At 34.6% G+C, this 23,670-nt stretch overlaps 1 protein-coding gene across 5 annotated transcripts in view; it reads left to right on the top strand.

Moving 5' to 3' along the window:
- Positions 1–22,797, top strand: part of LOC138332897 (sodium/potassium/calcium exchanger 2-like) — an 87,233-nt gene extending 64,436 nt beyond the window's left edge. For all 5 annotated transcript variants that reach the window (XM_069280913.1, XM_069280909.1, XM_069280910.1 and 2 more), the window contains 5 exons: positions 941–1,200; positions 16,091–16,222; positions 16,583–16,702; positions 17,155–17,291; positions 17,621–22,797. In XM_069280913.1, the coding sequence (XP_069137014.1) occupies positions 941–1,200; positions 16,091–16,222; positions 16,583–16,702; positions 17,155–17,291; positions 17,621–17,870 (899 nt within the window). In that variant the 3' untranslated portion in view covers positions 17,871–22,797. The remainder of the gene's footprint in view (positions 1–940; positions 1,201–16,090; positions 16,223–16,582; positions 16,703–17,154; positions 17,292–17,620) is intronic.
- The last annotated feature ends 873 nt before the right edge of the window (positions 22,798–23,670 follow it).

Below are 23,670 nucleotides of genomic sequence, written 5' to 3'. Positions count from 1 at the left end.
TGAAATGCCAAAAATTCTTAGTTATGCATGTTTTTGGCATATTGTTTATATTAAATAAAGAGGAAATCAAAACTTTTGACAAAACTATGAACAAGCAAAGAAGAAATTCTTTGGGGTTAATGACTCTGATACACTTTTCCCATGTTGTTGTTTTCACATGTTATTTAATGAATTGACTTTTTCATCATATTTGATTAATTGCCTGTTTTTGGTGAATGTTTACAATTTTGTTAGTTATAGTTTATTTAAAATTTTGACTTATGAAATGCATGTGCTGTATTAAGAAACACTAAAATTAGGCTAATTACTGTAACAAACCTCCCTTATGTTTGTTTCAACACAGTTAACACGTGACGTCACAATAGAGACATTGACGTTGCGTATTGATTCGGAAAAAAGAATCCCTTGAAAAACCACTATAATGTTACATTTAAAAATACTTCATTTTATCAAATAGAGTATAAAATTAATTATAAGTATTGATGTCACTATTTTTTTAGTTTTATCGGGATATGAAAAAAAAAATTGTTTGCAGATTTTTGTGAGAATCTACTACGCGGATTCACACAGTTTGCAAACAAATTTTTTTTTCATACCCCGATAAAATTAAAAAATAGTGACATCAATGCTTAAATATCTTTCATTAATGTTTGTCAAAGACAAAAATATTTGATCATTTTAATAAGGTTGTCATAATGTATGATATATATTACAGAACAGGACCATATATTCTGTATTTAAATTATTTGTTTCAGAGTTACTTACCATTTACATAGAAATAAAATGAAACAAATCATGAAAATAAAAAATGGTTTGGGACCATATGGGGGGGGGGACTTATAGGAAGTGGATGATAGTTACTGATTCTCTCATTCGAAATGGTTTCATTGGATAGACAAGTCCTGAAAGAATAATATGCATCCTAATCTTTGATTTTTAGCAAAAGTCCATGAAAATGCCATGAACCTACATGCTATTGCCACACTGAAAGTTGTGATTGGAACAACGACCCCGACCCAGAACGAGGAAAGTGGCCATGTAGCGAACGGGTTGGACAAAGATAACAACAAAATACAGGCCAATGGACATGTAGAGAATGGCAAACCAACAGACAACACCACAACACAGGGCTCTGGTAGTGTGGCAGATTCTCTACCAGAGGTTACCATAGCACCAGTGGAAGAAGGACAAACTGCTGAAGTAAGTCATGCCATGCTGTTATCATTCTCTCTAAAGCTTCTCTCCATCACAAGATCTGAACCTCCCAAGCTTGAACTTCTCACAATGAAAGTGTCATAACTTTGATTTAAATAACACAGTTTGGATTGATATGTCTTTCAACCAATAGGGGAATTTCTAAATTATATATCTAGGTTTCAATTGTTAACAGTGCAATTTTGAACAGTGAACAAAATGGCCAACAGCCTGCTATCTTGAATTTTGATAATTGAAGTTTGTTACCGCTATTTCTTAGAAAGTACTGAAGGGATGTGTCTGAAATTTCACTTGCAGGTTCTCCTTGGACCCTAGTTATGCATATTGCATTTTGGGACCATTTGGTGAACAAGATGGATGACAGGCCACTATCTTGGATTTTGATAAATGAAGTTTGTTTTGGCTATATTTCTCTGAAAGTACTGAAATGATCATCGTCGGAGACCCACTGGTGATCGCACTACACCACGCTACACTTATCATTTATCGTGATAAGTGTACATAGTTTAGTGCGATCACCCATGGGTCTCAGACGATGTTAAATGGCGTATCTCAAATTTTATATGTAGGATGTAGTCTAAGATTGAAAAGCAGAGAGAAAAGATCCCTCTTTCCATTGTCTGTCATATATTATTCTTTGGTGGGCGCAAAGATCCCTTTGGGATCTCTTGTTGTTGATGCCATTTGAGGCTTCATTGGAAATAGAACCTGGGTTGGTCTGTGTTCAGATGGGGCGAACACATTTGAAAGGGAGTGTAGTGTAGCAGGTCTCAATTGTAAATAGTGATATGGTCACCTAGCTTAACGCTAGGGTGAATTTCTCTTTAGCTGAGCCGGTAGAGCAGTGGACCAATAAGTCTGGCAGTACACTCTCACCCTGTTTCAGATATCATGACACTGTTTTAAATCTATAACATAAACTACAGGATGAAGATGTGTTAACTTTAAATGAATACCAGTCTGAAAATGGAGCCAGCAATCAATACTTTTGCAGCTACGATTCTATTCATTCAGATCATGTCGTTTTGACAAATAATCAACACGGATTCTAGCATTACTGCGCTGCAATTTGAACATTATCGATTTTTTTTTTATAGTTTACAATTTTCTCCTACTATTCTAAATGCATTTAAAGAATAAAAATCCTTGACAACAGTTTGGTTTTAGAAGAACACAGCTCATGATTAAATATTAAGGACCAACCTGATGAGATGTTTCTGAAGTACTTATAATTCAGCAGGCATTGTATGAAGCATAATAAGCAATTTTAAGATTCTAAACGCAATGCTGGGAGGCAACTAGTTTGTCAGCATTATGTATTAGGTGGAGTGTGTTGTTCAGTAGGGTCGCGGTGGCCGATGGGTGAAGATGTCCCGACATATTACCACAAGTATAACTCACAACACACATCACATTCCATACATCAGCTTCAGTGAGACAGCACTATAAAATGTATTACATGATCACAGTACAACTCACAACACACATCACATTCCATACATCAGCTTCAGTGAGACAGCACTATAAAATGTATTACATGATCACAGTACAAGTATAACTCACAACACACATCACATTCCATACATCAGCTTCAGTGAGACAGCACTATAAAATGTATTACATGATCACAGTACAAGTATAACTCACAACACACATCACATTCCATACATCAGCTTCAGTGAGACAGCACTATAAAATGTATTTATTACATGATCACAGTACAAGTATAACTCACAACACACATCACATTCCATACATCAGCTTCAGTGAGACAGCACTATAAAATGTATTACATGATCACAGTACAAGTATAACTCACAACACACATCACATTCCATACATCAGCTTCAGTGAGACAGCACTATAAAATGTATTACATGATCACAGTACAAGTACAACTCACAACACACATCACATTCCATACATCAGCTTCAGTGAGACAGCACTATAAAATGTATTACATGATCACAGTACAAGTATAACTCACAACACACATCACATTCCATACATCAGCTTCAGTGAGACAGCACTATAAAATGTATTACATGATCACAGTACAAGTATAACTCACAACACACATCACATTCCATACATCAGCTTCAGTGAGACAGCACTATAAAATGTATTACATGATCACAGTACAAGTATAACTCACAACACACATCACATTCCATACATCAGCTTCAGTGAGATAGCACTATAAAATGTATTACATGATCACAGTACAAGTATAACTCACAACACACATCACATTCCATACATCAGCTTCAGTGAGACAGCACTATAAAATGTATTACATGATCACAGTACAAGTACAACTCACAACACACATCACATTCCATACATCAGCTTCAGTGAGACAGCACTATAAAATGTATTACATGATCACAGTACAAGTATAACTCACAACACACATCACATTCCATACATCAGCTTCAGTGAGACAGCACTATAAAATGTATTACATGATCACAGTACAAGTATAACTCACAACACACATCACATTCCATACATCAGCTTCAGTGAGACAGCACTATAAAATGTATTACATGATCACAGTACAAGTATAACTCACAACACACATCACATTCCATACATCAGCTTCAGTGAGACAGCACTATAAAATGTATTACATGATCACAGTACAAGTACAACTCACAACACACATCACATTCCATACATCAGCTTCAGTGAGACAGCACTATAAAATGTATTACATGATCACAGTACAAGTATAACTCACAACACACATCACATTCCATACATCAGCTTCAGTGAGACAGCACTATAAAATGTATTACATGATCACAGTACAAGTATAACTCACAACACACATCACATTCCATACATCAGCTTCAGTGAGACAGCACTATAAAATGTATTACATGATCACAGTACAAGTACAACTCACAACACACATCACATTCCATACATCAGCTTCAGTGAGACAGCACTATAAAATTACAGATCACAGTATTCACAACCACATAATTCATACATCGCTCAGTGAGACGCACTATAAAATGTATTACATGATCACAGTACAATTCACAACACACATCACATTCCATACATCAGCTTCAGTGAGACAGCACTATAAAATGTATTACATGATCACAGTACAACTCACAACACACATCACATTCCATACATCAGCTTCAGTGAGACAGCACTATAAAATGTATTACATGATCACAGTACAAGTATAACTCACAACACACATCACATTCCATACATCAGCTTCAGTGAGACAGCACTATAAAATGTATTACATGATCCACAGTACAAGTATAACTCACAACACACATCACATTCCATACATCAGCTTCAGTGAGACAGCACTATAAAATGTATTACATGATCACAGTACAAGTATAACTCACAACACACATCACATTCCATACATCAGCTTCAGTGAGACAGCACTATAAAATGTATTACATGATCACAGTACAAGTATAACTCACAACACACATCACATTCCATACATCAGCTTCAGTGAGACAGCACTATAAAATGTATTACATGATCACAGTACAGTAACTCACAACACACATCACATTCCATACATCAGCTTCAGTGAACAGCACTATAAAATGTATTACATATCACAGTACAGTTAACTCACAACACACATCACATAATACATCAGCTTCAGTGAGACTATAAAATGTATACATGATCACAGTACAACCAAACACCATCACATTCCATACATCAGCTTCAGTGACAGCACTATAAAATGTATTACACACAGTACAATCACAACACACATCACATTCCATACATCAGCTTCAGTGAGACAGCACTATAAAATGTATTACATGATCACAGTACAAGTATAACTCACAACACACATCACATTCCATACATCAGCTTCAGTGAGACAGCACTATAAAATGTATTACATGATCACAGTACAAGTATAACTCACAACACACATCACATTCCATACATCAGCTTCAGTGAGACAGCACTATAAAATGTATTACATGATCACAGTACAAGTATAACTCACAACACACATCACATTCCATACATCAGCTTCGTGAGACAGCACTATAAAATGTATTACATGATCATCAGTAAACTCACAACACACTCAGTGAGACAGCACTATAAAATGTATTACATGATCACAGTACAAGTATAACTCACAACACACATCACATTCCATACATCAGCTTCAGTGAGACAGCACTATAAAATGTATTACATGATCACAGTCATAACTCAAACCACATCATCCCACAAGCACAGTATAACTCACAACACACATCACATTCCATACATCAGCTTCAGTGAGACAGCACTATAAAATGTATTACATGATCACAGTACAAGTATAACTCACAACACACATCACATTCCATACATCAGCTTCAGTGAGACAGCACTATAAAATGTATTACATGATCACAGTACAAGTATAACTCACAACACACATCACATTCCATACATCAGCTTCAGTGAGATAGCACTATAAAATGTATTACATGATCACAGTACAAGTATAACTCACAACACACATCACATTCCATACATCAGCTTCAGTGAGACAGCACTATAAAATGTATTACATGATCACAGTACAAGTATAACTCACAACACACATCACATTCCATACATCAGCTTCAGTGAGACAGCACTATAAAATGTATTACATGATCACAGTACAAGTATAACTCACAACACACATCACATTCCATACATCAGCTTCAGTGAGACAGCACTATAAAATGTATTACATGATCACAGTACAAGTATAACTCACAACACACATCACATTCCATACATCAGCTTCAGTGAGACAGCACTATAAAATGTATTACATGATCACAGTACAAGTATAACTCACAACACACATCACATTCCATACATCAGCTTCAGTGAGATACAGCACTATAAAATGTATTACATGATCACAGTAAAAGTATAACTCACAACACACATCACATTCCATACATCAGCTTCAGTGAGACAGCACTATAAAATGTATTACATGATCACAGTACAAGTATAACTCACAACACACATCACATTCCATATCGCTTACATCACAACACACATCACATTCATCACATGTCAGTTTATATTCTGACATACAATTTATCTACCACTATAAAATGTATAACAATATTACTAAAGATAATCTTAAATTTATGATCATACAGGACTCTTTCATGAAATATCTAGTATAATCTCTCACAACAAGTTACAAACAACATCACATTCCATACATCAGCTTCAGTGAGACAGCACTATAAAATGTATTACATGATCACAGTACAAGTATAACTCACAACACACATCACATTCCATACATCAGCTTCAGTGAGACAGCACTATAAAATGTATTACATGATCACAGTACAAGTATAACTCACAACACACATCACATTCCATACATCAGCTTCAGTGAGACAGCACTATAAAATGTATTACATGATCACAGTACAAGTATAACTCACAACACACATCACATTCCATACATCAGCTTCAGTGAGACAGCACTATAAAATGTATTACATGATCACAGTACAAGTATAACTCACAACACACATCACATTCCATACATCAGCTTCAGTGAGACAGCACTATAAAATGTATTACATGATCACAGTACAACTCACAACACACATCACATTCCATACATCAGCTTCAGTGAGACAGCACTATAAAATGTATTACATGATCACAGTACAAGTATAACTCACAACACACATCACATTCCATACATCAGCTTCAGTGAGACAGCACTATAAAATGTATTACATGATCACAGTACAACTCACAACACACATCACATTCCATACATCAGCTTCAGTGGAGACACACTATAAAATGTATACATGATCACAGTACAACTCACAACACACATCACATTCCATACATCAGCTTCAGTGAGACAGCACTATAAAATGTATTACATGATCACAGTACAAGTACAACTCACAACACACATCACATTCCATACATCAGCTTCAGTGAGACAGCACTATAAAATGTATTACATGATCACAGTACAAGTATAACTCACAACACACATCACATTCCATACATCAGCTTCAGTGAGACAGCACTATAAAATGTATTACATGATCACAGTACAAGTATAACTCACAACACACATCACATTCCATACATCAGCTTCAGTGAGACAGCACTATAAAATGTATTACATGATCACAGTACAAGTATAACTCACAACACACATCACATTCCATACATCAGCTTCAGTGAGACAGCACTATAAAATGTATTACATGATCACAGTACAAGTATAACTCACAACACACATCACATTCCATACATCAGCTTCAGTGAGACAGCACTATAAAATGTATTACATGATCACAGTACAACTCACAACACACATCACATTCCATACATCAGCTTCAGTGAGACAGCACTATAAAATGTATTACATGATCACAGTACAACTCACAACACACATCACATTCCATACATCAGCTTCAGTGAGACAGCACTATAAAATGTATTACATGATCACAGTACAAGTATAACTCACAACACACATCACATTCCATACATCAGCTTCAGTGAGACAGCACTATAAAATGTATTACATGATCACAGTATAACTCACAACACACATCACATTCCATACATCAGCTTCAGTGAGACAGCACTATAAAATGTATTACATGATCACAGTACAAGTATAACTCACAACACACATCACATTCCATACATCAGCTTCAGTGAGACAGCACTATAAAATGTATTACATGATCACAGTACAAGTACAACTCACAACACACATCACATTCCATACATCAGCTTCAGTGAGACAGCACTATAAAATGTATTACATGATCACAGTACAAGTATAACTCACAACACACATCACATTCCATACATCAGCTTCAGTGAGACAGCACTATAAAATGTATTACATGATCACAGTACAAGTATAACTCACAACACACATCACATTCCATACATCAGCTTCAGTGAGACAGCACTATAAAATGTATTACATGATCACAGTACAAGTATAACTCACAACACACATCACATTCCATACATCAGCTTCAGTGAGACAGCACTATAAAATGTATTACATGATCACAGTACAATTCACAACACACATCACATTCCATACATCAGCTTCAGTGAGACAGCACTATAAAATGTATTACATGATCACAGTACAACTCACAACACACATCACATTCCATACATCAGCTTCAGTGAGACAGCACTATAAAATGTATTACATGATCACAGTACAACTCACAACACACATCACATTCCATACATCAGCTTCAGTGAGACAGCACTATAAAATGTATTACATGATCACAGTACAAGTATAACTCACAACACACATCACATTCCATACATCAGCTTCAGTGAGACAGCACTATAAAATGTATTACATGATCACAAGTATAACTCACAACACACATCACATTCCATACATCAGCTTCAGTGAGACAGCACTATAAAATGTATTACATGATCACAGTACAAGTATAACTCACAACACACATCACATTCCATACATCAGCTTCAGTGAGACAGCACTATAAAATGTATTACATGATCACAGTACAAGTATAACTCACAACACACATCACATTCCATACATCAGCTTCAGTGAGACAGCACTATAAAATGTATTACATGATCACAGTACAAGTATAACTCACAACACACATCACATTCCATACATCAGCTTCAGTGAGACAGCACTATAAAATGTATTACATGATCACAGTACAAGTATAACTCACAACACACATCACATTCCATACATCAGCTTCAGTGAGACAGCACTATAAAATGTATTACATGATCACAGTACAAGTATAACTCACAACACACATCACATTCCATACATCAGCTTCAGTGAGACAGCACTATAAAATGTATTACATGATCACAGTACAAGTACAACTCACAACACACATCACATTCCATACATCAGCTTCAGTGAGACAGCACTATAAAATGTATTACATGATCACAGTACAAGTATAACTCACAACACACATCACATTCCATACATCAGCTTCAGTGAGACAGCACTATAAAATGTATTACATGATCACAGTACAAGTATAACAATCACATTCCATACATCAGCTTCAGTGAGACAGCACTATAAAATGTATTACATGATCAAGTACAAGTATAACACAAACACATCACATTCCATACATCAGCTTCAGTGAGACAGCACTATAAAATGTATTACATGATCACAGTACAAGTATAACTCACAACACACATCACATTCCATACATCAGCTTCAGTGAGACAGCACTATAAAATGTATTACATGATCACAGTACAAGTATAACTCACAACACACATCACATTCCATACATCAGCTTCAGTGAGACAGCACTATAAAATGTATTACATGATCACAGTACAAGTATAACTCACAACACACATCACATTCCATACATCAGCTTCAGTGAGACAGCACTATAAAATGTATTACATGATCACAGTACAAGTATAACACTCACAACACACATCACATTCCATACATCAGCTTCAGTGAGACAGCACTATAAAATGTATTACATGATCACAGTACAAGTATAACTCACAACACACATCACATTCCATACATCAGCTTCAGTGAGACAGCACTATAAAATGTATTACATGATCACAGTACAAGTATAACTCACAACACACATCACATTCCATACATCAGCTTCAGTGAGACAGCACTATAAAATGTATTACATGATCACAGTACAAGTATAACTCACAACACACATCACATTCCATACATCAGCTTCAGTGAGACAGCACTATAAAATGTATTACATGATCACAGTACAAGTATAACTCACAACACACATCACATTCCATACATCAGCTTCAGTGAGACAGCACTATAAAATGTATTACATGATCACAGTACAACTCACAACACACATCACATTCCATACATCAGCTTCAGTGAGACAGCACTATAAAATGTATTACATGATCACAGTACAAGTATAACTCACAACACACATCACATTCCATACATCAGCTTCAGTGAGACAGCACTATATAAAAATGTATTACATGATCACAGTACAAGTAAGATAACTCACAAACACACATCACATTCCATACATCAGCTTCAGTGAGACAGCACTATAAAATGTATTACATGATCACAGTACAAGTATAACTCACAACACACATCACATTCCATACATCAGCTTCAGTGAGACAGCACTATAAAATGTATTACATGATCACAGTACAACTCACAACACACATCACATTCCATACATCAGCTTCAGTGAGACAGCACTATAAAATGTATTACATGATCACAGTACAAGTATAACTCACAACACACATCACATTCCATACATCAGCTTCAGTGAGACAGCACTATAAAATGTATTACATGATCACAGTACAAGTATAACTCACAACACACATCACATTCCATACATCAGCTTCAGTGAGACAGCACTATAAAATGTATTACATGATCACAGTACAAGTATAACTCACAACACACATCACATTCCATACATCAGCTTCAGTGAGACAGCACTATAAAATGTATTACATGATCACAGTACAAGTATAACTCACAACACACATCACATTCCATACATCAGCTTCAGTGAGACAGCACTATAAAATGTATTACATGATCACAGTACAAGTATAACTCACAACACACATCACATTCCATACATCAGCTTCAGTGAGACAGCACTATAAAATGTATTACATGATCACAGTATAACTCACAACACACATCACATTCCATACATCAGCTTCAGTGAGACATCACTATAAAATGTATTACATGATCACAGTACAAGTATAACTCACAACACACATCACATTCCATACATCAGCTTCAGTGAGACAGCACTATAAAATGTATTACATGATCACAGTACAAGTATAACTCACAACACACATCACATTCCATACATCAGCTTCAGTGAGACAGCACTATAAAATGTATTACATGATCACAGTACAAGTACAACTCACAACACACATCACATTCCATACATCAGCTTCAGTGAGACAGCACTATAAAATGTATTACATGATCACAGTACAAGTATAACTCACAACACACATCACATTCCATACATCAGCTTCAGTGAGACAGCACTATAAAATGTATTACATGATCACAGTACAAGTATAACTCACAACACACATCACATTCCATACATCAGCTTCAGTGAGACAGCACTATAAAATGTATTACATGATCACAGTACAAGTATAACTCACAACACACATCACATTCCATACATCAGCTTCAGTGAGACAGCACTATAAAATGTATTACATGATCACAGTACAAGTATAACTCACAACACACATCACATTCCATACATCAGCTTCAGTGAGACAGCACTATAAAATGTATTACATGATCACAGTACAAGTATAACTCACAACACACATCACATTCCATACATCAGCTTCAGTGAGACAGCACTATAAAATGTATTACATGATCACAGTACAAGTATAACTCACAACACACATCACATTCCATACATCAGCTTCAGTGAGACAGCACTATAAAATGTATTACATGATCACAGTACAAGTATAACTCACAACACACATCACATTCCATACATCAGCTTCAGTGAGACAGCACTATAAAATGTATTACATGATCACAGTACAAGTATAACTCACAACACACATCACATTCCATACATCAGCTTCAGTGAGACAGCACTATAAAATGTATTACATGATCACAGTACAAGTATAACTCACAACACACATCACATTCCATACATCAGCTTCAGTGAGACAGCACTATAAAATGTATTACATGATCATAGTACAAGTATAACTCACAACACACATCACATTCCATACATCAGCTTCAGTGAGACAGCACTATAAAATGTATTACATGATCACAGTACAAGTATAACTCACAACACACATCACATTCCATACATCAGCTTCAGTGAGACAGCACTATAAAATGTATTACATGATCACAGTACAAGTAAACTCACAACACACATCACATTCCATACATCAGCTTCAGTGAGACAGCACTATAAAATGTATTACATGATCACAGTACAAGTATAACTCACAACACACATCACATTCCATACATCAGCTTCAGTGAGACAGCACTATAAAATGTATTACATGATCACAGTACAAGTATAACTCACAACACACATCACATTCCATACATCAGCTTCAGTGAGACAGCACTATAAAATGTATTACATGATCACAGTACAAGTATAACTCACAACACACATCACATTCCATACATCAGCTTCAGTGAGATAGCACTATAAAATGTATTACATGATCACAGTACAAGTATAACTCACAACACACATCACATTCCATACATCAGCTTCAGTGAGACAGCACTATAAAATGTATTACATGATCACAGTACAAGTATAACTCACAACACACATCACATTCCATACATCAGCTTCAGTGAGACAGCACTATAAAATGTATTACATGATCACAGTACAAGTATAACTCACAACACACATCACATTCCATACATCAGCTTCAGTGAGACAGCACTATAAAATGTATTACATGATCACAGTACAAGTATAACTCACAACACACATCACATTCCATACATCAGCTTCAGTGAGACAGCACTATAAAATGTATTACATGATCACAGTACAAGTATAACTCACAACACACATCACATTCCATACATCAGCTTCAGTGAGACAGCACTATAAAATGTATTACATGATCACAGTACAAGATCAATAACTCACAACACACATCACATTCCATACATCAGCTTCAGTGAGACAGCACTATAATGTATTACATGATCACAGTACAGTAAACTCACAACACACATCACATTCCATACATCAGCTTCAGTGAGACAGCACTATAAAATGTATTACATGATCACAGTACAAGTATAACTCACAACACACATCACATTCCATACATCAGCTTCAGTAAATTACACATGATCACGTACACATCAAACATTTTACATCAGCTATACACATATAATGATTACATGATCACAGTACAACTCACAACACACATCACATTCCATACATCAGCTTCAGTGAGACAGCACTATAAAATGTATTACATGATCACAGTACAAGTATCACACAACACACATCACATTCCATACATCAGCTTCAGTGAGACAGCACTATAAAATGTATTACATGATCACAGTACAAGTAACTCACAACACACATCACATTCCATACATCAGCTTCAGTGAGACAGCACTATAAAATGTATTACATGATCACAGTACAAGTATAACTCACAACACACATCACATTCCATACATCAGCTTCAGTGAGACAGCACTATAAAATGTATTACATGATCACAGTACAAGTATAACTCACAACACACATCACATTCCATACATCAGCTTCAGTGAGACAGCACTATAAAATGTATTACATGATCACAGTACAAGTATAACTCACAACACACATCACATTCCATACATCAGCTTCAGTGAGACAGCACTATAAAATGTATTACATGATCACAGTACAACTCACAACACACATCACATTCCATACATCAGCTTCAGTGAGACAGCACTATAAAATGTATTACATGATCATAGTACAAGTACAACTCACAACACACATCACATTCCATACATCAGCTTCAGTGAGACAGCACTATAAAATGTATTACATGATCACAGTACAACTCACAACACACATCACATTCCATACATCAGCTTCGTGAGACAGCACTATAAAATGTATTACATGATCACAGTACAAGTATAACTCACAACACACATCACATTCCATACATCATATTAGATCATCTGTAAATATCCTTAGCTGTTAAAAAAGAATGTTAAGCAAATGAAAATCAACCAATAATACAACTGTTGCTTCCATATCAAGTTTACTACAATTATGTTATTGGAAATTTAATGTGTATAAGAGGCCCACTGTGATTATCAGTTCAGCTGTTTTCGTTAATGACAATGATTTGAGTTATCTGAGAACTTTAATTGTCAGCACACTTTACATATCTGTTTCACATGTAAATATCCCAGAGCAACATTCACCAGTATGCTCTGGCGCTGGCCCAGCCACTAATCAATAGATTGAAATTATATTAGGCTAATACTGACAGATTTAAACCCAATTTGGCCACTAGAGTTGCCAGTCAATTGATCTTGTCTTTCCTGGTGGTATAGCGTAGCTTTTAATGGATATCTGGTGCTGGTGCGACTCCAAAGAATGCCACAAGCTTATCACTTATACAGTCACGATTGACTTTATTGTCATTTGTAAATGTGTCTTATGGTGGCAGATTTGTGAAATCATTGCATATTTGAAATATTTCTAAAAGAGATTAAATTCAATTTGGTATTCAATGTCTAGAATTATTCCCAAAAGATAAATGACTTGATTTCCAACTTGTTGAAGAATTTGAAGAAAAAAAATCATAATGGCTGATGATATAACACCTATTGTTCTCCAATACTGTTATAGATCATATGTCATTAGCCAGTGCAGGGGAATGTAAGTTGTAAAGGATCTAAAATGCCTTCATCCAATAGCTGAAAAATATACCAAACAATAGGCTCTTCATAAGCTTGGCAAGGTAAATTTTTCAGGCTTCCTTCTCTAGCAAATGTTTCATTGATCTAAAAAAGTTCAGATTTATAATTTAAACATGTAGGTGATATCGATTAAGCAAAGACAATGCAAATGATGCTAAGGTCATGAAAAATTAATCAATTATCTTAGTTTTGGCCTTTAGATCTATCAAATGATTCCAATAATCATCTCCAAAGTAACTGGAAAGGGGCAATCATGAGGAATAGCCAAATACTATTGGAAGCCAATAGTAACCCATTAAGGTGAGACTGTTAATCTCCATCCAGGCATTAGAGCATTAGACATACTGGTAAAGAATACAATTTTATGTAAGACTGAAACATTGATACTGATGGTAGATAGAAAAATCAGTGACATAATGTTCAAGGTAAAAATTTGAAAATATCAATGTAAAATAAAGAATTGAAATTCTATGAAATGACCAAAATTCTTTCTTTAGAACATACCAGTAGCGAATTTTTGATCAAGGATTTTAAACAGCCATTGATTGTAAATTAACCTGTAGAAATTTTGTGTAAAACACAAACAGTGTTACAACAAGGCTAGAAATTATCACAATAGGAGTCATCATTTATTATAGAGTGTGTTGTTGAGGTTATTGTACACGTATACACGGTAAGAGTGGGGGTGATAATGTAAGTTTTGGCTTCCCATCATACTCTCATTAGCAGATGACCAGTACACATAGCCAGACATGTACTTTTAGGATACTACCAGTAATTAACCCAAAATAATGACATCCATGACGCTGGTCAAAACTAATAGCAAGGCGTCTAATGCCCTGGTCAAACATTAATAAGATACCTGGACTAGAAACTGGACAAGGCGCTCAGATAAAGCAAGAGGTCTGGGTATCCCTGGTATGAGATGAGTTATGTGAGGGTGTAGAAATTGATTGTTTGAGACAGGGCACAGACTGAGAGAGCAAGGATCTGTCCATGAATTTTGTATCACTATTGTGGCGACTTTATATTTACTGCAGTTAAAACTCTTGCGTGTTTGCTGACATTTGTTTTGAAAGTTTGCCAATATATATGATGGAAAAATAAGAGACTTTATAATACCGCAATATGATTACTGTATAACAAATATAGAAAAAAATACTGGAAAGCTAAAATGTTATAAAAATGACAAACAGATCAAAACAGATCAGAAACAAAAATCCACCAGTTTAGTTTAATATTAAAACAATATTGATTAAATTTCAAAATGATAACCTTTTCTCTTTTTCTTCCCAGAATGGATTGGTAGAGGATGAAGAGCCCCTGGACCTGAGCTGGCCAGATGATTGGAAGAAGCGCATCAACTACATTATTGTGGCTCCAATAGTGTATGCTCTGTGGCTTACATTACCAGATGTTAGAAGAGAGGTATTCACACATTAACCTCATCTTACCCACTTCTTACAGAAAAATGATGGCATCAACCTGAAATAACGTGTTAAAAAGTTCATACAATACAGATAAGGAAATTACCCAGGGTTCACTCTTAATATAATGGCATGCAAAAATCTTTCCTTAATTTTGTTAAATTCAGAGGAAAAATGTTTTCAATAAACCAAAGAGAACTCTTTCAAGGTCTGCATTAATGTTTGTATCCAAGTCAGGATTTATACCTGAAATATCATACATATATTTTTAATGCTGGTTTTAACCATTAATTTCTTTTGCCTAAATTTGTATTTGCTAACACACAACATTAGAGTGTTGAGATGTTCTGTATACTTCCAGGAAAAGAAGAAATGGTTCATGGTAACATTCTTTGGCAGTATCCTGTGGATTGGAGGATTTTCTTACCTTATGGTGTGGTGGGCAAACACCACCGGAGAAACCATCGGACTCACACCAGCGGTAAGTCATGTACTCCAACCAGCTAAAAGTTTAGGAGACCGAGGTTTAACTTCCTTTAGTTCATTTGTTTGTGGTGTTGTTGTCTTTGGTGAACAAGTCTTGTACTTCTAATACCTAATGAAGTCTCACTACCCCAAAATAAGCAGCTACTGTTATCCAACTTTCTTTCGCGAATACTAATTTTTGTGATTTCCATTCTAAAACAAGTTTGCGAATATTAACATTCATGGATTTAAAAATTGAATGGAAAGTTCATTCAATATAAATGACATTGATCTTAATTCACACAGACAAAATTTCGCAAATTTACTTGAATCGCGAAAGTAAATTGTATCCGTAAGAATGTTTGTTGACAGTATATTGTATCTCCATCTGTAGATAGTATGTTGACTGTGAGGAACAGCTACCAAACATAGAATGGTTTTATTGAAGTGAAAGTGTTTTTTGTATAGGTGATGGGCTTGACCATACTTGCTGCTGGTACAAGTATCCCTGACCTCATCACCAGCGTCATCGTGGCCAAGAAAGGCTTTGGCGATATGGCTGTATCTAGCTCTGTTGGTAGCAATATCTTTGACATCACAATAGGGTAATTATAATCTTTTTTCATATTTTACACCCAAAGATAATGTTTTGAAAAAAATTAACTTAACTTTCCTGGGATTTGACAATTTACAATTTAAGTTTAACTTTTGAATTTACTAAAACTTGAAGGTGTTTCGTATGTAAATTGTTGATATTTTGCTCGCTTATATATCACTTATTAGATGCACTTAGGTGTGTATGCATCATGTTCATTAAAATATTCAAAGCTTTTCTTGATTCGTCAGTATAAAAATGAAAGAGCAATAATAGTTTTAACTGAAATACATTTAGCATGAAAAGAATTGAAACCCAATTGTTTGTGATTGTTTACAGATTGCCAATTCCTTGGTTATTGTACCAGGCAGTGTTCGTAGGGAAACCCATAAATGTGAACAGTAACGGACTCGCATGCTCAATTTGTCTGCTGTTTATAATGCTGATGGCCGTGATTGTGTCCATAGCAGCATCGAAGTGGCGGTTGAGTCGAACGCTTGGTATCATCATGTTGGTGCTGTATGTGATGTTCCTAGTACTCAGTGTTTTACTGGAAATTGACATTTTGCCATGTCCTATTGAAACTTAAATGATATCCCTTGCACCTTTGTAAATACTTTGTACATAGGTCTTTTCCAGAATACAGTTGTTATGTTGATGAAGTTTAATATTAATTCCTTAAAGCTATTAAGTCTGTGATGTTTCCATCTACATTTCATAACATTTGTATTTATACTAATTTATGTAGAATAGTATGTGAATCTTTTTTAAGTTTCCATGTATATTATTGTCAGGTATTAAAAGTGATTCTGGTCTTTCGTTAGTGTGTAATGATGGCTGGACCAACATTGTTACATGTATTATAAATTGTGTATTGGCTAACTAGTCATGCCACCAACTCTTACCTAGGGCTCCCTAAATAGTCGGTTCAGGAAGATACCTTGTATGTGATATATCCAATGAATTTTCTGTATATTTGAATGGACTCTGCTAGCCAATGAATTTTCTGTATATTTGAATGGACTCTGCTAGCCAATGAATTTTCTGTATATTTGAATGGACTCTGCTAGCCAATAAATTTTCTGTATATTTGATTGGACTCTGCTAGCCAATGAATTTTCTGTATATTTGAATGGACTCTGCTAGCCAATGAATTTTCTGTATATTTGAATGGACTCTGCTAGCCAATGAATTTTCTGTATATTTGAATGGACTCTGCTAGCCAATGAATTTTCTGTATATTTGAATGGACTCTGCTAGCCAATGAATTTTCTGTATATTTGAATGGACTCTGCTAGCCAATGAATTTTCTGTATATTTGAATGGACTCTGCTAGCCAATGAATTTTCTGTATATTTGAATGGACTCTGCTAGCCAATGAATTTTCTGTATATTTGATTGGACTCTGCTAGCCAATGAATTTTCTGTATATTTCATTGGACACACTTTCCTTTAACTTGATCTTACCATTGTACTGTAATCAGAGAACAGGTTTATGAGGCTTCTACTTCTTCCAAGTAATCAGATTAAAATAACTAGTGATGTATTGGAAGGAATAAAAGGGACACTGTTAATTAATTAATTAATTAATGCTTAAATGATTTGGTTTAAAGTGGACATGGTTAAAGAGATTGTTCAAAGTGGGCATGGTTAAAAATTTCGTTCAAAGTGGGCCTGGTGAAAGATCTCGTTCAAAGAGGGCATGGATAAAAATCTTGTTCAAAGTTGGCATGGATAAAAATCTTGTTCAAAATGGGCATGATTAAAGGTATTGTTCAAAATGGGCATGGTTAAAGGTATTGTTCAAAGTGGGCATGGTTAAAGATATTGTTCAAAGTGGGCATGGTTAAAGATATTGTTCAAAGTGGGGGTGGTAAAAGATCTTGCTAGAAATAAACATGATTAAAGATCGTGTTTAAAATGAGTATGACTAAATATTTCGTTCAAATTAGGCATGGTATAAATGAAAAATGTTGTCTTTGTGATTTCAGTGAGCATTATCACCTGATAACCATTATTCCTTGTCATTTAGCACATACCTTTAATTTGATTATTATGACTGTATTGTACATTTTATCCACCTTGACATTAGAATAATTCAATTTCAAATTAGATTTAGGAACAGTCAAAATATTTCATAGTGACACATTTGGTATTTGAGTCCAACATTATTCTTTGAAAATTGTCTGAAAATGTAGTTTATGTTTCTGTGTGGAAAATTTTATTTTACTTAAACGTACTAAATGGTTATTTGAACAAATATTCTGTCAACAGCTTTGTAAGTACAATCAATTAAACATTCTGTTCAAGGTTTTGTTTAGGATTTCCAAGGAAAATCTAGGGTTTGAATTGGGGCCGGGGCCAGTCTGGACTGGTCACGGCCCTACAGTGATCATTGAGCTGTTTGAGGCTGGCTCGGCCCTGTGATCATTGAGCTGTTTGAGGCTGGCTCGGCCCTGTGATCATTGAGCTGTTTGAGTCTGGTCTGGGCCTGTATTCATTGAGCTGTTTGAGGCTGGCTCGGCCCTGTGATCATTGAGCTGTTTGAGGCTGGCTCGGCCCTGTGATCATTGAGCTGTTTGAGGCTGGCTCGGCCCTGTGATCATTGAGCTGTTTGAGTTTGGTCTGGGCCTGTATTCATTGAGCTGTTTGAGGCTGGCCAGAGTATTTGATATGAAGTCATTGGTACTGGTTTGTGCATGTGACAGACCGTTTAGGTATAATCAGGTCTAGTCTTGTGATTCTGGGGTAATTAGCTAGCCATGTGACATACTGATTGTAAAAAAAGGCTTGGTTAAACCAAGGGACTTGAGTCTTGTCTATAAGGTGTATAATTCTAAGGTATTTAATGTTTACAATGACCTTCCCCCACCAAATGTACTGTGATGTTTTTACATATATGTTGATATTGTTTCACTTGTTGTCTTGTCACCCTATTTCCTATGACCTTTGTGTTAACTGCGTGTCTGTGATAATACCTGGAGGAAGAGTTCAGCACACATTCAGTTTAGTGTCCAGTAACAGCCAAACCAGCGCTCTACTGTAAATACATGTCTAAATAACATTAGAACGCATTTAGCACATTTTGAATGATATTTCGGAGAATAAGAACCTGTGTACTCAGTTGTTACCCAAACTTGTATATTATTGATTAATCAATCCATGTCTTAGTGCAATTTTTACTGATGAATCTAGATTGTTTTATAAGAAGCTGAGTCTTGTGCCTCAATATATAACGGAATTGAATCGCACACAAATGCTTCTTGTCAAGAGTTTCTGTTCTCCTATTGTTTTCATTCAAGAGACAAACCTGTTTTGTTTATAATTGTATATAATTAAATGTACATAGTTTACTTGTATATAAACCTGTACAAATTCATCGATTGTAGCTGTCCTATACAATGAATTGTGAGCAATAAACAATAGCTATTCTTACCCATCATACGATCTCCCAAGGTCAATAAATGGGCCAATAATAATTTTGGTTTCATAAACATTAAACAGATGGTGCCCAGGTTATAAAATCCAGAATTATAAAATATAAAGCTTGTCATATTTTTTTTTCTTTAAGTTAATGAGAAAATAAGACTGTTCAAAAAGTTTGTAATGTTAATAAAGTATTGTAATGTTTATCTTACTAAATAATCCATGACAACTTTTTGAGATGAATATACTGGGTAATTCATCTTTGTTATTTTTTTCTTGAGTGTGTAGATAAAATATGATAATGATATTATGAACTGTGAGAGTTCTGCACTTGTTAAACAATTTGTTTGAATGATATTAATTGTGCTAATCAACCTTTTGTAAATTTTTATCTTTAAGTTTACTTATTTGTTTGGTAGTTCATCTCTGTTAGTTTTAATTGTTGCTTAAAGATCAAGTTCCATGACAACGCAGTTTATATGTAAGTCATATCATAAACAAAAACCATTGTGATGTCATATGATGTAAAAATAGGCACAGTTTAATTTTAAAGACAGGGTAATGTTACAAGGTAATTATATTTTTGAAAATTTGGAATAACGAGTAATATCTGCAGCATTCTGTCTCTGGTAATATGCACTGATCTCTCATGGTACCAAATTTACTAAGTAGTTTGAGCAATTCACCTGACCTACATGTATGTATATGGGTCATTCTACAGAAATTGCTATATTCTTGTCCGCTGTGGTCCATGTCAAAAATATCCTAAATGTTACATCCTAATTTTCAATTTAAAATCAATTTCTAACATAAGAATGATAAAAATAGCATTATATCTATTTTAATTGAGCTCTTTTGGTATCCTTTTATAAGTTAAGTTGACATTTCATGGAAAACAGTATAAAGATTATATATTGTGTTATCTGAATAATTTCTCTCGTCATTTAAAAAGCAGTAACAGGAATGATATTTTCACCGACCTTGCATAACATAACTTGTTATATAGTCAAAATTAATTTTTGAAAACGGTGATACAAGCCTTTTTTTGATTAAAGTCAATGTTTTCCTTCTACTGTGACAAAGGCAATTGATTTACTTCAAGTTTTCAATTTCCATTTAGCTATGCTTAAAAGTGTCAATTTCTGTAGAATGACCCATGAACAGATTAATGTTTTTAATGGCCTGTAATGTCTGTAGTATATATTATAGTGCTAGTAAGTAAATCCAATTAATAACAAAACAAATTGGTGCATTTGTTTTTTTCTCTTTCATTTTATTACACATTATAGTTTCTTTTACATATCCAAATGTACTTTAAAGCATTCCAAAAAATAATTTAATACCTAGATTTTAAATTATGATCATGAAAAGTTTCAGGAAGAAATCCATCAAATTTTTTTTAGACTTGTGAAAGATTATTGCTTGAGAAGCATCAGCATTTCAGCCAATTGCATTTATTACAAGTTTTTTTCTAACAGTATTCCAACTATAATACTACTTTTTATTTACTTATATCATAGTTTGTTACGATAAGTTTTTGTATTGTGCATAATAGTCAATTTTCATACTTCCTTTTATACCAATTTTCATTTATTATTTTTATTTTCATAGTTTTCTTTTACTTGTTAAGTATTACATAGTTTCTTTACAATGTTGAGCTTTAATTTAAAGCTTTTTCATACAAAGATTGAAGCATTTATTTTCAAGATTAATCTTGGTTTTATCGACCCAAGATCCATGACTTATGATAAGATATATGTGATGCTTTTGTGTAAAATCCCTGTTAGACATGTAGAACGAACTAATGTTGATATTTACCAACTCAAATGTTGTTAATATGCATTCCAGGTTTTATTATTTTTTCAATTGTTATTAAGATTAGATTTGTCCAGATGTGTACTTAATGATGGATTATTAAGTTGAATGTTGTTAAATACGAGTGATTGTTCAGAATCTCATGATCAAGGGCACGGTACAGACCTACTGTACAAGGTGTAAGGGTACATTGTGACTAAAGTTTAACTAGAATTTTATGTAGAAGTTTGCCATTTCCGTCCTTCTAACTATTAAAGTTAATTTAAATAATGAAACATTTTTCTTGTGTGGTCTTTTAGTTTAACTTCCTTTATTTTACATTGATTGCGAAGCAAGTTAAATAATTTATAATTAAGTGTTGTATAAGTTTTTGGTGATAACAAAACAATTCAATCTATTTAAATTTGATAGACTATAGTATGTTAGAGGCCCAATATTACTTATTAGGCTATTTCACTTGAAAACATTGAATTTCTTCTGCAAATTGACCCTGACTTTCTTGCAGATTAAGGATATTCATTTGCACCAACTTGGAAGTTCTCCATCCAAACATTTTGCTTGGAAAAATGGAAAAGCTGACGATGTGAACACTCTGTCACAGCATCAGCTCACTTTCCTTTTTTCATGAAAACCATGATATATTAAAGTTAAAAACAAAGCTTCTGCAAATTGTTTCTTTAGCGGCAACACAAATTTCACATGCAGGTTCCCCTAAAGCTCTAGTTGTGCATATTGCATTTTGTGACCAATCGGTGATCAAGATGGCCAACAGGCCGACATCATGGATTGTGGTAATTGAAGTTTGCTACTGCTATCTATCAGAGAGATTAGAAGGTATCTTTCTCAAATTTCATTTGTAGGTTCCCCTAGGGCCCTAGTTGTGCATATTGTTTTGAGACCAATCAGTCAACAAGATGGCCGACATCTTGGCTTTTGATAGTTATAAACCCCGCAACAAAGTTGAGGGGGTATACTCGAAATGCCTTGTCGGTTTGTCTGTAGACACAGCATTGTCTGGTGAATTTTTCCTAAACTATTTGACAGATTTTGATAAAATTTTATGCACAGAGCTCCGACATAAAATTGAGTAAAGTATATAAGATGGGATTGATGATTCGATCTGCAATGTCCCCTATTAATGGAAGCTA

The sequence above is a fragment of the Argopecten irradians genome, chromosome 10, assembly GCF_041381155.1.
Source record: "Argopecten irradians isolate NY chromosome 10, Ai_NY, whole genome shotgun sequence".
NCBI lineage: Eukaryota > Metazoa > Mollusca > Bivalvia > Pectinida > Pectinidae > Argopecten > Argopecten irradians.
This window is presented reverse-complemented; position numbering and strand designations above follow the sequence as displayed.